The sequence below is a fragment of the Hermetia illucens genome, chromosome 4, assembly GCF_905115235.1.
Source record: "Hermetia illucens chromosome 4, iHerIll2.2.curated.20191125, whole genome shotgun sequence".
Lineage (NCBI taxonomy): Eukaryota > Metazoa > Arthropoda > Insecta > Diptera > Stratiomyidae > Hermetia > Hermetia illucens.
Window position 1 is genome coordinate 13,126,581 of NC_051852.1, and position 16,666 is coordinate 13,143,246.

The following is a 16,666-nucleotide window of genomic DNA, read 5'->3' on the forward strand; positions in this document are numbered from 1 at the left end:
GAGCCATTAAATATGGAGGCGACCAATTACACTAAGTGGTTCACCAACTGATGCTCAAAGTATGGGACAGCGAATCAATGCCTGACGACTGGCAAAGAGGCATTATCTGTCTCATACATAAAAAGGGAGATATCACGCAGTGCAGCAATTATAGGCATCACGTTGCTGAGTACCATCTATAAGATATTCTCCGCTATCTTGCTACGCCGGATACCCCCACACGCCCAGAACATCATTGGCCCTTACCAAAGAGGCTTCACTTCAGCCAAATCAGCAACAGATCAGATTTTCTCTCTACGGCAAGCGATGGAAAAACTGTTGGAATATGGACATCAGTTGTACCATCTTTTCATCGACTTTAAGGCCGGCTATGACAGCACAGCCAGGGTAAAACTGTCCACGACCATGAGAGAATTCGGTATCCCGACGAAATTAATAAGACTGACTAGGCTGACCCTGACCAATGTGCGAGGCCAGATAAAAGCAGCACCATCACTCTCGAGACTATTCAACATCAATAACGGTCTAAGGCAAGGGGATGCCCTATCATGCGTCCTTCTCAACCTGGCCCCGGAGAAAGTGATGCGCGATGCCGATGTAAATGCGGGAGGCACCATTCTCTTCAAGTCCACCCAACTACTGACCTACGCTGAAGATATCGACATCATGGGAAGAACGACCCGAGATGGACAATCCACCTTCATCCAGATCGAGCAGACGACACGAGATCTTGGGCTGCACATTAATAAAGGCAAGACAAAGTACATGATAGCAACGTGAGCGCTAAAACCAACTGGTCAAACGAAAACAATGAAGATAGGAAACTACAACTTTGAGACCGTTGAAAATTGTTGTTGGCAGCCAACAGAGCCTATTTCAGCTTACAAAAACTGTTCCGTTCGAAACGTCTCACCATAGGGTCAAAGCTCTTACTGTACAAGACAATGATTTTACCAGTCCTCATGTATTCCTCGGAGGCTTAGTCCTCAGTTGTGTGTTAGCGCTTCTGCTTACTAGGTTCAACCAAAGACAAATTGAAAAAAGAAAAGATGAGTGGAATCTATAAGGCCAACTGTCCAGAATGTGAAAAAGTATACATTGGTCAGACTAAAAGGCTAGTGACCACAAGATTCGAGGAACACATAAGAGAGTACAACAAATGAAAAAGCGACGACCCTCGAAACATCAAGTCAATGGTTGAAAGGCATATGGTGGAAGAGGGACATACCCTAACGATGGACAATGTAGATGTTATGAAGCGACTGCGGAAACCCCACCTTTTAGATGCAGCGGAAAGAATACATATCATCAAAGAAGGGAGGCAGGTAACCTTAAATCATGATGAAGGAAACTGTGCAACAACCCTGGTAAAAAAGGTATGCAGCAGGTAATGAAAAATAAAAAGTAGCGGGAAATATGGGTAGGATCAGAAAATTAATTATAACGTCATTAGTAGAGCTAAAAAGCTACGATGTAAATAGGGGTAGTTTAAGATAGGTTAACTAATTAGGTACTAGCACTGAGGAAGGGGGCACATGGTCTCCGAAACAATTGTATGTGGGAGAAAAAATAAAAACATTTACAGTATAAGGAAAAACACCTAGTTCTTTTCTTAACTAATATGCAATGGTCTTTCAGGCTGATGGGATCTTACCTGGATTATTAACGAGCGGTTAAAGGGCAAGGGCATCGCAATCCGTAGTAATAATCGAGCTGCATTGAGGGCGTCGTGCAGTCCTCTGATCATTTCAAAAATCGTTCAGAAATGTAGCAACCGATTGGCCCCTATTTCTGAATTCAATACGTTGGAACTACTCTGGGTACCCGGTCATTGTGATGTAGAGGAAAATAAAATCGCGAATACTTTAGCAAAAAACGGGTTCAATTTTCCCCATTTCCGGGCCGGAACAAGCAATTGGAGTGTCTGTATCATTGGCTAAGGCTGTTTTCAAAAACTGGGAACAAGCTTCTCATAATGGCAGGGGGCAAAGCCTTAATGCTGCTAAACACACCAAACTTTTCCTGTCAGAACCAAACAAACATACTGGAAAGTCTATCCTGTCGAAAAGCAGGAAGACTTGTAAGAGTATTGTGGGTATTCTGATTAGCCATAATTCACTAGCTGGGCACTTTGGGGGAAATATACTCAAGATGATACGTGTCTATCCTGTAATGAGGAAGGGGGATCCACGGAACGTTTTCTATGTGGGTGCCCTGCTTATGGACGCATCTGACATCCGATTTTTGATTTTGATGTGCTCCAACTGCAACGAGTAGCATCACATCCACTAATGGAATGAACGAATCCGGAATATTCTGTTAGACCCAGAATCGAGTACAATGGACCACTAAGGTCTGAGTGCTCAGAGACTTTGTTTCTTCCCATCTCTCACAGATACACCACCCATTCGCTGTTCAAGCCCGGTCAAATTCAGCCAAAATAGACTACAAATCCGCATTTGATACTGCACTAATGGTGGCATCGCAACATTAAGAAAAAGTAGCTTCTGATACTGGATCAAACTATCTTTGAAGCAGGAGGCCCAAGCTTCCTCTAACTCTGTTTACTTTTCCTGTATAACATCTCCTTGGTTGCGAATTTATTATTTACCGTCGTATTCTCGTCATTTGAATTTACCTTGCAGGTGAGTGATCCTAGCAGTTAATATTCCGTTCTACCAATCTAAATACCATATTATCACGCAAGTTTCATAATTTGATTATTACTCACCAGTCATATTGTATCGCCTATCGCTTCGCAACCTATCGATTTCAATCTGAGGTGCAGTAACCGCTAACGAGTTGAACACCTCAATGCGCGCTAACTGTCGGTCTGAGCTTAAGTAGAATATCTCACCACTCTGGCAGTTCACCTGAAGCGGAACAAATTGTATTGAAAAAATACTCAGTTTATTGCAGGCACAAACTATGAATTATCTTCAGCGGTAACAAAAACGAAAGTCTTGCACATGCTCCCACACATATGGATATTCTGCAGAGTGTACCTGGCGTGAAACTATGTCTACCAATTTAATGTTGATTACATTAATGCGAAACAGGTACAGTAATTAATGGAGTTCATGCTAACGAAACTCACGCAAAGTTTTCTCATTAGAGCCGTTGCTTCTGCACCAATGTAACCGTTACGGTTTCACTCACCTGTGGACACTTTCCTTTGCACAATTGAACTCCACAGCTCACGTGCAATCGTTCACGATCTGGAAATTTGAAGGCAGGAAAGGTGGCTGTGAATAGTTGTTCGATCAAGTCTTCATCATGAGGTCTTGACCAGCCATCTTCAGCCGGACGATAGCGAGCATGTAAAGCTGGCATTACCTGAAATAGAAAATGGGATAAGTGAAAGTATCTGCAAGTTTTTAGAATGCATTATGTTTCAAGGAGAGATACAAGTACTGTTCAATCAAACTGTTCGGGAGTAGTGACGTTTATGATTGAGCTTCATACTAACTATGGATCTATACTGGGCAGGCCTACCAGGGATGGAGCAGTCCAGGGTGCTTATTGGGGGATACGAACCCATACACACAAAGGATTGCTTAAACCACACCAAAAAGAACCTCCGAATCATAGTGGGAATTCTCACTGGTCATTGTCGGCTGAACTATCACCTAGGGAAGCTAGGGATATCCACGGATACTGCCTGCAGGTTTTGTGAGAAGTGTTACGAAACCTCTATATACATCCTGGAACAGTGTCCGGCACTTGTGCAAAGTAGGTCGAGGCATTTGGGAGAACACTTAATACCAGATTCTCTACAATTTCAGCAAAAGTTCTCGGGATAGAATCTTGTTATAGGAGGACCAAATTCTCCCTGACCAGACGCAGTTGAAGAGCCTTCGCCATCTGCAGTCAGAAGATGTTAAATTGTTTGCCTGACCAGTCCATTGGCCCATTCATCACTCTCTATGTATCTACCAACTGTGTGCATATGAAACTACTGTTCAGACATGGCTGCAGCTCCGTATGTAAGAGTATCAATGTGTACATTCACCCCTTGGTAGGTTATGGCACGTCAACCAAATCTACGCGTCATCGCTCGTGCTTCAGTTCCTCCCACAACTTGCCAAGACGCTCGCACTCACCCTCTAGTGTTATGCGCTAAGTGCCCTTGGGGCGACACACTCGCCGGCCGTCTTGGGAGAGTGGGAGGAGCCCGCAATGCGATTGTTGTCCCTCCGTAAAGCGTGACCTATCCACTGCCACTTACGTCTTCCGATCCCATCGTCTACGGGCACCAAGGCTGCGCACTGAAGAAGGTATTCGTTTGAGATAGTGTCAGGGCAGCGAACTTCGATGACACGGCGCAGACAGGCATTGACGAAAGCTTAGAGCTTTTTTGGGTAACAGTGGAGTTCACTGTCCAAGTGCTACTCACATATAGCGACACAGAAAGAACACTAGCACGGAACAGTATCAACTTGATCTTAGTGTTGAGAGAACTACATTTCAAGATTTTAGACAGGGCAGCGAAAGCGGATCTAACGCTGTTAAGGCGTCGGGTAACATCTAGTTCAGCGCCACCATCTGTAGAAACCACGCTTCCTAGATATACGATGCTTTAGATATTCTACCCATTAATACAGATGGGGAGACTGCGTTGACTCGTCAGAGTGAGAATCTTGACTTTGTTGGTGTTTATCTTCAGTCAAACACTACACGCCTCTTTTTCCAAATCTAGAGCCATTTAGCCAAGATCCTGACGAACTCCGTTTTGGACTTCAAAATCCTCCGAGATTTTACCTCGATGCAGCACGTGACATTTTGCGTCATCATATGCCGCTTTCAAGATAGCTATTAGTTTCTCCTTCTGCGTAGAGTACGCTAGATACACTTCCTATTTACGCTGTTGAAACTATTCGCGAAGTCGAAAAGAAAGCACGCAAAGCGAAGATCTATACTTCGGACACTGGTTGAAAATGATCCGTAGGGTGTTAATGTGGTCAATACAGGTGGATTCCGAACGGAAACCAGTCTGCTCTCTGTCGATCAAGCTTTCGGGATATTCTTTGATTCGTTCCAGGATTATTTGAGCTATTATCTTCGTAACGCCGGGAACCAATGGTCACACTCAGACCGTCAAGCCCAGCCGCTTTATTCCGTTTGAGTGCATTAATGCCCCAAATTATTTCCCTTCTGCTTGGAGGAACAGTCTGTACCTGCAAGTTACGGTGACTAGCCATTTCATCCACAAGAGGAGGAATTTCACCGGATGTGATATGATTAAGAACCGTGGCGAAGTGTTCTTTCCACCTCGTCAGTTTGTCATCATCGTGGATGAGAAATCGAACGTTGACGTTCTTCGCAGGACCATCGAAAGATTTAAGAGCAAGCTCTTTCTTGATGCGGTATACATTCCTGAAATCATTGCGATCTGCGGCATCTTCCGCTTCCCTGACCAGAGCCATAGAAAATTCTTTCTTGTCACGACGTATACAACACTGAACTTCCCGAGATTTTGCTCGATACCGGAGTTCAAGCGCATCACGCCCGCCATCATCCGCAGCGGTCAGTAGAGCCTCCGACCCCTTTCATTCATCGATCTACTTCCACGATTCCGCAGTCAGTCAGATCTTATGCGCTCCTTGGCAACGTGGCCGACGACCGGTGTAGCACCCGAGAAAAGAGCAAGGTTCATGGATATTCTCAGGCGGCTTACTCAGTATATCTGTCGTTTGATCAGCAAGATTGCTCCCCCACTGTCGAGCCACAGCTGGGTCATGTAAGCGATCGATATTCAACTTAGGGAGTCGCAGCTCTCTAACTCTACGGGAAGTGGAGGACGCAACACGCAAGCGACCATCAGACGATGATCCCTTTCATGGCCGATGTCAACCCCCCTTTTGTTGCGCACATCCAACAGGCAACTCCTAAGTTTACTGCTGATCGCGAAATGATCGATCTGATTGCTCGTACGGCGTCAGTCAGTTGAAACCCGGTTGACCTTATGGCAGGCTCTGTGTTCCAACTATGTGCCGCCAATGACAAGGCGGTGGAAATTGCATAAATCCACGAACCGCAAATCATTAACGTTACGGTCGCCAAAACCGTGTTTCCCCATCACATGTTAGATACTTTGGCATTCAGATCAACCATTCCAATCATAACGTCACCTTTAGAATACTTCCCCTGAACTGAATGTAATTGCTCGTAGGAAGTATTCTTCCCCGCTATATCGGAAGTCTCCGTTGTTGCGTAACATTGGACACCTGTGATGCGCCTAAACCTGGGTGCTCCTAAACCTAAGCGCGCCTTGCTGCAGAGGTCAGAAACAACCCGATATCGGTGACGACCACTACTACTCGGCTTTCCAGAGTGCAAAAGCTCATTGCCATTAGCGTCGCAAGAGAAAGAGGAGTAATCTCCAGAGTCCCACCATCTTGTAGAAAGCAAGCATCCTGAGGACCCTAGCTACCGTTATCAAGGAGTGTGCGCACATTCCAAAAACCAATCATAGTCCTTTTTCGATAGCCAAAGGTCGTTGCCGTGAGGTCACTCCCTATCCGAGGCCTTGTTGACGTTTCGATAGCAGTAAAGTTTCAAAATTTGCAGGTTGCTAGGCTAGGCTTTTGCAAATTTATTTCAAACTACTTTGACTTGCGCCAAGGACTTCTACACGAAATATTTCTACAACAAAATTTATTTAGTATTTTTAATAAATTGATTGCGATTATATAAAGCAGCAATCGCGCGACAAGGTTACGAATTATATTCAAGTTAAACCGCCAATGAGCCTAAGCTAGGCTAAAGCTAGGTTATTGTTTGGGATATGGGGGACCCACATCCACATGATATTAGACCGAACCAAACGGAAAGCAACTTACTCCCTTCTTTTTTGGTCCACGGACTCCTCGTTTGGGACAAAGCACCCAAGCATTCAAAAAACAAGGACAAGCGCTTTCGTCCAGGGCAGAGGCAACTATTCAGACGCTGTCATGCCCCAAAGGAGGGGTCCGTGGACCGAAAAACGTGGGAGTAAGTTGCTCTCCATTTGGTTTGGAAAGGTAATTCTTCTACGTGATAACGCATCACCACACACCCCAAACCTCATCAGTGGATAGCTCTTGGCTCGGAACTATTACATTTACAAATTAACACTTCAAAAATGACGTGCAGTCAAAAAATGGTTTAATGAATTGTTTGATTTCCAAGAACGAACATTTTAATTTTTGAATTCTTTCCGTAAGCTCGCGAGAAGATGGAAAAAAGATGTGGCTGCAAATGCAAAATATTGTTTTTCTATCCAGCAAGTGTTTCATTTTCACAGAAAAACAAAGGTATCTTTGAGCGTGCCACCCAGTCTGTTCAGCGGGCCCCTGAACCACTCTACGAGTCTAGAGGATGTTACCACTGCTGAAAGAAGTCTGCCTAGCTCTGAGTCAGAATGGCTATGTTGCGCTTGGGTTTCGGATCATACCCCAGGTATCGACAGGGTCCCAGTATCGCCAGAAGAATCCTATGATTCTGCTTCATTGAGCGAATCCTAGAAAATATCCGTTCGGACTCTACAAACCATCTTTATTCCATCGGTGAAACATAGTGGGTCACAATTTCACAACACGTCGCCGGTAGCAGCAAAATTCTTCTTAAAGCTCGGCTTTCGTATGATGGTATGCCCAAAGTTCCCGAGGTGGTTGCCTAAGATGTTACTATGGCAGTAGGGTTGAACTATCCAATATCCGGAATTGCGTAGCCTCAAAAACTCCAGGATATAACGTATTTAATGCACAGGTACAGAAATAAAATGAGGGCATCTACCGGGTTGGACTGCTCAGCCCCTATACATACGGTTCTTTGAATTCTAGTAAGTTTGGTTCTATTGTACTTATTAGTTAGCATTCAATAGAACCGTACGTAAGGATGGGAAGACCGCGCTTTGTACAGCCAGAGAACCTCAGCCGAAGACCCCATTTCCTTATAAAGGCAGACGTAGAAGGAAGTGACACTCAATTCTATGTTTAGTCTCCAATTCAACTTAGCATCCAGGATCATACCCAGATTAGGGGAAAATGCCAGGATTAGAGGAAAGTCCACATAGCCGCGGTAGGTGGCAGGTACCCTTTGCTTGGTTATAAATACCATCAGCGAATGGAAAGGGGGGTTCCCCCTCGGGGTTTCAAAAAAAATGATGTCACCTTCACCAGGCTACAGTAATGGATAACGTCAGAAGCAGCATTCATTGGAGTTACAAAAGATTTTGAGGATGCCGGGTTATACTCATCTTGTCCCAGCCTTTGTCCCGTTCACAAACGTCTTGCCGTGATCGGTTTCGCCATTTGGTTCTATCAAATCTGATCTGGATGCAATCACGAGGCTTTTAAATCCCCATCAACCGTATCAAGCCACCGTTGTTTCGGGCGGTCTTTTGGTCGTTTACCAACGACTTCGATGTTTAGACCAATCTTGGCAAGTAAATTCTCGTTAACGTGAATTACGTAACCATACCATCGAAGACCCTCCTCTCACAATCTCTCCACGATCGGGGCAACCCCATATCGATCACGGATATCCTCATTTCGGATGTGATCAAAACGTTTCACACCACTAGTCCAATGCAACATCTTCGTCTCCATTACCACAAGACGCCATTCATTGTCTTTTATAGTTGGCCAATACTCAGAACCATAGAAAACGACGGGACGGACGACATTGTAAATTTTAGATTTGAGACATTCGTTGATACATCGATCAAAAAGAACACCAGTTGCGGAACGTCACTCCATCCAGGTTGCCTTAATGCGTGAAGCAATTTCATGACACAGTTCTCCACTGGCTGATAGCGTTGACCCGAGGTATTCAAATCGCTCAGTTCTGGACAGGTCACTGCCGCTGACAGTGATTGTGCCTGTTTCATGGGGACCGGTAGTTCGATCGGTTATTTCAACGATTTCACGAATACGGTTATCAAGAATGCGTTCAAAAATCTTCATGGTATAGGAAAGTAACCAGATCGGACGGTAATTTGAATATTCTGCTGGACTACCTTTATTTTTCCATATTGGAACTGTGGTACTTTCTTGCCACCCAGATGGCGTTCTTCCTTCCTGAATAACCCGATCAAAGAATTTACTGAGCCACAGTGTTGGGTCGCAGCTCTTCGCTTTCCAGAGCTCAGATGCAATGTCGTCAGGTCCTGTGGCTTTCCCCGATTTCATTCGTTTTATTGCCTCCTCGACTGTCGGCAATGGTTGTGGAAGTGGAGGATGAGCAAATTATTCAGTTGGAATCTGCTCGAAGTATTCTCGCCATCTACCCGTCGCGGCTCGATGGCTGGGAAGCAAAGTACCGTTGTTGTCATTAACGCAACAGAAGTGTTCGTTATCCTGTGTGCGTTCGATTCGGCTTTTGGCAAGTCGATACAGATCTCTCTCGCCATCCCGAATGTTCAGTTTATCGTAGAGATTTTTGTAATGGCCCACTCGGGTGACAGCGACCGCTTTCTTTGCTTCTCGGCTGGCATTCTTATAAATTTGCAAATTGGTCAGCGTTTTATTGTCAAGAAACTTATGGTAGATGCATTTCTTTTCACGGACCTTCATTTGAACATCGTCATTCTAAACCCAAGTATCTCGGTTGATGTACCGCTTACCGGGGTTGCCGCTTGCCCACGTAAAGATAAAAGATCGCAGAGCAGAAAAAAACCAGGAGAAGGAGTTTCTGTTAATATTGTGAATCAGAACGTCCACTTTGAAGGTAGCAAATATGGAGGAATGAAGGTTTACACTCAGTTTTAAGCAGTTCCTGCAATATATTTGTTGCAAAACATCCAGCGACAGTATAGCCTAAGTGAAAATGATGGAAGGGTTGAGTGAAATGAGGAAAATGCCCGCATTTTGGTTTTGCGGGAACGGGATGATAGTAATAGGGCAATAGGGAGAAAAATCAATTGTTCTGGGGCAAGTATTAGAAACTTTTTTTAAAAAAAGTATGTCAGAGATGGCAGTCTGGGACGAAAACAAGGGACCGGGAGGAAGCAGGGAATTAGTCCCCAGGCCAGACGGTTATTAGAACCAGCATCCTTGTGAGATAGATTTACAACTGGTCCTCAATTACGTACTGAATTGCTGGAAGAGGAAAATGTGTCAGTTAGTCTGAGAGCGGTGTAGTGACGGTTGAATGCATTAGGACTCAGATCTCGAAGACCAGAAGAAAAAGCCGATTTTAACGAAGACTATGCCCAAAAAAAGACTGAATTGGGCATTGGAACAACATGACTGGACTATGGACGATTGGAGGTAAGTCGAAATTCAATTTGCTGGGATCTGACAGTCCGTCTCCAGTACGAAGAAGAAGAGGAGATTGATTTGACCCCCAGTGTGTTGGACGAACTGCACCCCATTCTCCCTCAGTAATGATGTGGGGATGCATAACATCCAAAGGAATTGGTAGTTTTTCGTTTCCAAGCGATGCTGTCAACGCAGAAAAGTACAAAAAAGCTATCAAAGATTGCGTTGTTCAGACGGTAGAAGCACTGCATGAGCACTTTGATGAAGTAATGTTTCAGGGCGATTCGACTCCGTGTCTTAGAGCTCGTGCTGTAAGTAAACGAAATTTTCCCCGTGTCAAATTTTTTATCTGTTTTATCCTCAATAGGGTTCTTATTCATAGGTAAAATCTTGGAAATGGGAGCTTGGTATACAGTCGCTCCCATGGCCAGGAAACAGTCCAGATTTGAACCCCATAGTAAAGCGCAAATTTTAATCGAAAACTAGTTACCGATTTTTATTAAATTTTGCATTATCTAACGAATAAGCATCATACACATATTTTTCTCATTCAAAGTGGAATATTTGCATTTCTTAAATAATTTTCCCATGATTTTATAACAAAACAATGCAATCATCTAAGATGTCCATATAACACATTTCCGAGGCGCTTTCAGTTATTTTTCTGGTAACCTGAAATAATTATGAATTTAAATTTCGTTCACGGTGCGTAATTTTCGATGTAATAACATATAAACCATTTTTTTTTCGAAAGAGAAGAAGTATTAATTCGTCTGCTCAACTGATCTAATTCTGAATGGATTCAAATTTGTTTAATTGAGAAGCTCATGTCTATGTTTTGAGCCTAACAATTTCAAAAGTATCTTATTCAGAACGAATTGTCGATTAGTTATTTCAGCTTTAATATTCAAGAAACACAACAATGGCCTACTATTCAGTGATAATTAGTCAGAGTAACTGTTCCCCGGCGAAAATATGTCAGCTCCACACTTGAGTAATTACTATAGTGCGCTTTGAAATCAGTCAACCAGAGAAAAGATCCAAGAATATCAGTACAGATACTAATGCGATCTAATGCAAATCTTGACCTCAAAGTCAAATGGTGGAACATCGGTGGTCAGGTAGGTCGCAATGAGTAGCTAAAAACCTTTTTGCTATTGCAAGAGTAATGGAGCTGCCAAGCGAAGATGGAGGTATCACTTAGTATAGTTTATCGTAACATCTAGAGTTGAGCAAAATTTTTCTAATAAAAGTCCCATGTCCATTAAGTATAAATGAGTTTGTACAACATTTCAGATAACAGATATCTTTACAACTCAATCTATTTGAACAGCAAGAGGCAAGCAATATAATCTAATCCATTAACTGCGTCATTACTTATCAGCACAGATCTTCAAGATGGAGAATGAAACCGTATTAAATAGTGAGACGAAAAAATGAGTAATTTTTCGAATGCCAAGTGTTCCGCTTTCCCAGACCTTCTCCTTGTCTAAGAGTTTGAACCATTCCAACCCCCTTCATAGTAGAACAAATTCACATGAAAAACGCAACTTTGAGCAGCATTATTAATAGATTGACGCGATTTTCAATAAACTTTCCAGTTTCATACCGCAATTATATGCATGCTTTATATATATATAATAATTTGCAATCTTAGAATGAACTGAAGGGAGGCTCTTCAATAAATTTCTGCTGTTTGTGGGGTATAGTGCATCAACCACACCTACTCATCATCGTTCGCGGTCATCTGAAATGCCTTTCAGCACTTCCCACGATTTTCTAAGATCCCTGCATTCCTTCTCTACTGTCCTGCGTCAAGTGCCCTTGTGGCGAGCCACTCATCGACCATTTTGAGAGAGTAGATTCTACTGCATGACACAGCCGGCAACGCAATTACCGCCCATCCATAATGTGTGACCTATCCACTGCCACTTTCTCCTTCCGATTATAGTGCCTACGAGTGCCAAGCCTATGCATTTGAGATAGTATCAGGCCAGCGTACTCCAATGATACCATGCAGACAGGTTTTCGCGAAGACTTGGAGCTTTTGAGTAACAGTGGGGTTCACTCCGATATAGCAACACAGAAAGAACACTAGCACAAAACAGTCTCAACTTGATCAACTGTACTTCCAGATTTTAGACAAGGAAGAGAAAGCGGACCTAACGCTCTTAATGAGTTGGACAACATCCAGTTCGGTGCTAATATAGTCAGAAACCACGCTTCCTAGATATACAAATGGATCGAAGATTTCAATGCTTTGGACATTAATGAGTGATATTGAAAGTGTGTTGACCCGCCAGACTGAGAACCATGGTTTTGTTAGTGTGATCAAGCTTTCGAAATGTTCTTTGATGCGCTCCAGGATTATTTTAGCTATTATTTTTCAAGCGGCTGGGACTACGCAGATACCCCAAAACGTCACACTCAAAACGAGTGCCTTTCTTTCTAACCTTAACGATCATCCCCTTCTTCCTCTGGGAAAGGTCTCAGATTCCCAAGACTTCCGTATGAGTGGGAGCAGTAGATCTGCAGCAACTATAGGTGCGACGATAATCAATTCTGCGGGGAGACCATCAAGCCCAGCAGCTTAATTCCGTTTGAGTGCAGTGATGACTGGAGTGATTTATTTTTGGATGTATTTGGAGACCTCGATTTAATTTAGGAGCATCATCATGATCTCTTTTTACACTTTCGGGTTGAGTTATTTCAGAAAATGATTTCTGACATGTAAGACTGAACTCTTCGACCAACTCCTCTTTTACTCCTTAACCAACGTCAAAAGTAAGACCCACCTTGAAAGGTACGAATCAAGATCTTTCATTGGATGCCCCATGGATAATGCTATTTCTCGATTGGATATCGAAGATGTGAGAAATAACGAAAGATATTCGCTCCAGATGATATTGAGGGACTAAAAGCGATGGTTAATTTTTCCTAGTTAGTGGTTACCCAAGTTGCAGGAAAAATCTTTAGTCTCGGTTGATTGATGAAAGCCAAATTCAGGAGATTGAAAATAATTGGTTTTCTTCTAGAATTGCCTCAAGACACAATCGTAAAAGGAAGCAAAATAGGTAAAAGTTCAAAGACATCACACTTTCACCAATCGAATGTCTCTGAACAAAAAGCATGAAATATATACTCTCCAAGAAGACTCTGAGAAATAATCCAAAATGCAAAATGTTCCCTACTCTGGGTTTACCGAAATAATTGAAAACTTAGTATACATGGATCGGCGCAAACAAAGTATTATTCGGAAAATCAAGGTCTGAAAGGTCCACCCCATTTCCCCGATCGCATGCCAAGAAGTGTTTATAAGCATGTGCCAAAAAATAACCTCGAGAGATCTCTACCCGGAAATCAGATGTTGTTAAACCTAAGAAAGGATCCGAACATCTTGAATTTTTTTGTAAATTTTGGGGAAAATAGAAAAAATTCTTTTCACTTGGATAATAGCCATTGTAAAGGGGAATTGGTAGAATCTGGTGGACCCTCAATTATAGAGTCAGCATTGAAGTTCACAAAATTATAACACAATTATAGATTTCTTTGAGGCGGCCAAAGAATGGTTGTCATAGTGTCCGGTGCGTGACTTTCACTAGAGCTGAGCAATGACAAGGAAAATGTATAAGGGTTTCGCTTTCCCCGGCATACTTACGGCTGTGCATATTATAGGGCATGTCAAATCATGGTCCCTACTCGCTAGTACCCCATGCAAATCGCTGAGATTCTGTAAGCATTCACACATGTTTTCCTCATAAGATCCAGAGTTCGGTTTTTTGTCATAGCAGGGCCAAATTTTCCTGGAATAAGCATCGAACCGACCAGCTGATAAACAGCATGAGTAGACTCCGTTCCTCCTTACAGGGGAATCAATGGTGAATCCCTTCTGCCCTTCTGGCCAGCTTCTCCCCCTTCTATATCCTTGTGTCCAGGAATCCAGAAAGGGACTCTGAGCTAACCACCTAGCCATCCAGTTCGTCTCTGCATGACTCACCAGCTTGGAAGGTACCACCACTAACTCAGAAACTTTGATGGAAGCTGTCAACCTATAGTTCACTTAGGTGTCAAAACGTATCTCATTCAATATCATGTCCTGGACGACGCTGGCATACCTTGGAAAACTGTCCGATTCAGACATGTTGTGTGCATCCAAGAAAATTCTAACTCCAACTCCAACACTTAATTTTTCATCCTTTGGTAACTACGGTGTCATAATCTTGTAACACATTGTCGGTATTTCACTCCATCCTGGACAAGAACTCCGTAGTAAATTTTCTTCAGGAACCTAAGCTAATGTAACGTAGTCCGCTGGGGATGCAAAAAAGTCTGGTTCTAATAGATCCAAGATGCTATAGCCGTAAGGATTACCAGTCTATTATCCTAATTCCTGACCACACACCCAAATATCAGTGCTGATAATGCTGTTCGACTGTCAAAACAGATTCAAATAGTGCGGCCCCTCCATTTTTGCTGCAAAAATTTGTCTGTTCCCAATAAAATGGTATATATCCCGCCTAGAATATGGTCGTCATTTTTTCGAGAGGTCGAGCCAGTTTCATAATCGGACTTCCCGAGAACACCCCTGCGCCCGATCCGTTTTCCGTAACTGACCCGTCAGTGAAGATTATTAAGTCTGTAACCCTTGGGGGTAAATTTCGAATAACTTCAAGTGCCACGGCCGGCGTATTACTCATTACTCCAATAATACTAAGGCAACCGAGCCTCTGAATCTTCCACGTTAACTTGGAGTCGAGATGTACTCCTAAATATTTGACTGTTTGTACCAGATGGATTGGTGGTAGCGTGTAGCTGCCCCACCTGGCGTTCCTAGTGAACATAACTAGTCCAGTCTTCCTCGGGTTCACCGCAGTGAAAGTATTTTGCATGCCAGAGTCCAATCTTCCGGTTTAGAGCTGTATGTGTCTGCCCCGAGATGAAGTTTTGGATGCTGCCTGCGAAGTGCACTGCAAGCAAATGGTTTGCCGTTTCTTCATCGCTTTCCGTGCACCTCCCGCTCGGTAAACGTAGATAACCCAACTGCTGGCTACGCTCTTTGACAAGGATCCGCTTTAGCTCTGAGGTCAAGAGAGTTGGTCTCTTCGCAAAAGCATCTCCACGATGATCGTTTCCTCGACCTTATGCTCTTCTTTAGAACTTCGGTTTATTCAGATTTCAGAGTTGTGCCCTTGACGTTCTCCTGTGTTTCACCAAATCCGATCTCCACCATGGTGTTTTACCCTTCTCTAGCATGATGGGTGGACAGCTCTCTTCAAAAGCTTCTTTCATGCTGGATGTGGTCATCTGGGTTGTTTTCTCAATACCATCGTAACTCGGGCGCTTAGTTCTGTTTTGAACGTTGCCCAATCTGTCTTACGATACTTCCGAAAGGGACTGAGTGGAAGTGGATCCATGCGAATTATGAAATCAATGCACCTGTGATCCAAGAGCGTGATATATGATAGTTTGATACTCTCCACCCTATGACAAGAGATGTTAGGGAATGCGACCGTAATGTCGATGACTTCTTGCCTAACCAGGTTGAAGAAAGTGGCTTAATTGCGTCCAGATACCGCCAGATACTCCAGCAGTCTCGATCCATTCACATTGATGTTGAAACTTCCCCTGCATATATGGTGGGCGTTAATTGTAATGTTGTTGTTGTAATTTTACGGTGCCAAGCCCGTAGTAAAGCCGGTAGCCCGTTTGTTCCCGATCCTTATTATTATCCGGTTCAGGGACAGCAATAGTGAGGAAATGTCCCGGTCTGTTGACTCTTCCCCTACTTTGCTTCCTAGTAGCATCTAGATGGAGGTGTTGAGGTTATTCCTGACTCCCAGTTGTTTCAGGACCTCAGCACCATTACGCTCCTTTTCTGGAAGCCAGAGAAAGCACTGGCGAGCGCTGAGAAGGCCAAGAAGGAAAAAAGGAAACTGACTACGCCGCCAGAGACGCGTCTGTCCAAAGACAAGGAGGCTGCCAACCAAAAGCCAGGAGCAGAAAAGACGAGGAAACGAAAAAGGACTAAACCGTCGGCTCTGCTCATTAAGCCGACGGAAGGCAAGACATTTGCGGATATCCTTAGTGAAATCCACTACAGGATGAAACCAGACGACGACGAAGCAGAGCGGAGTTCTCGTCGAACTGGGCCCAAAGACGACTATCAAGAGTACGTTCTGCGAAGCGATCAAGAGGTTATTGGGGGAGAAGGCTCTTGTTGCCAGAGGTAAACAATGCCCGGGTAGGTATCACCTCTGTAAATGCTCGAGGGCCAAAGCTCGCCGTGGTGGAAGTCCTCGAGCAATATGCGAGAAAACTTCTTAGCAGCGGGAGAATCAAAATTGGAACGGTAGTATGCAGGGTGCGAATGCGGATAGTCCCACCAAGTGCTACAGGTGCTAAGACTAAGACTAAGACTAAGC

General features: G+C 43.7%; 1 protein-coding gene across 2 annotated transcripts in view; it reads right to left on the reverse strand.

The window, feature by feature from the left end:
* LOC119654601 overlaps window positions 1-16,666 on the reverse strand; it is a 338,686-nt gene that overhangs the window by 8,240 nt on the left and 313,780 nt on the right. For both annotated transcript variants that reach the window (XM_038060072.1, XM_038060071.1), the window contains 2 exons: window positions 3,160-3,336; window positions 2,732-2,873 (listed from right to left, as the gene is read on the reverse strand). In XM_038060072.1, the coding sequence (XP_037916000.1) occupies window positions 2,732-2,873; window positions 3,160-3,336 (319 nt within the window). The remainder of the gene's footprint in view (window positions 1-2,731; window positions 2,874-3,159; window positions 3,337-16,666) is intronic.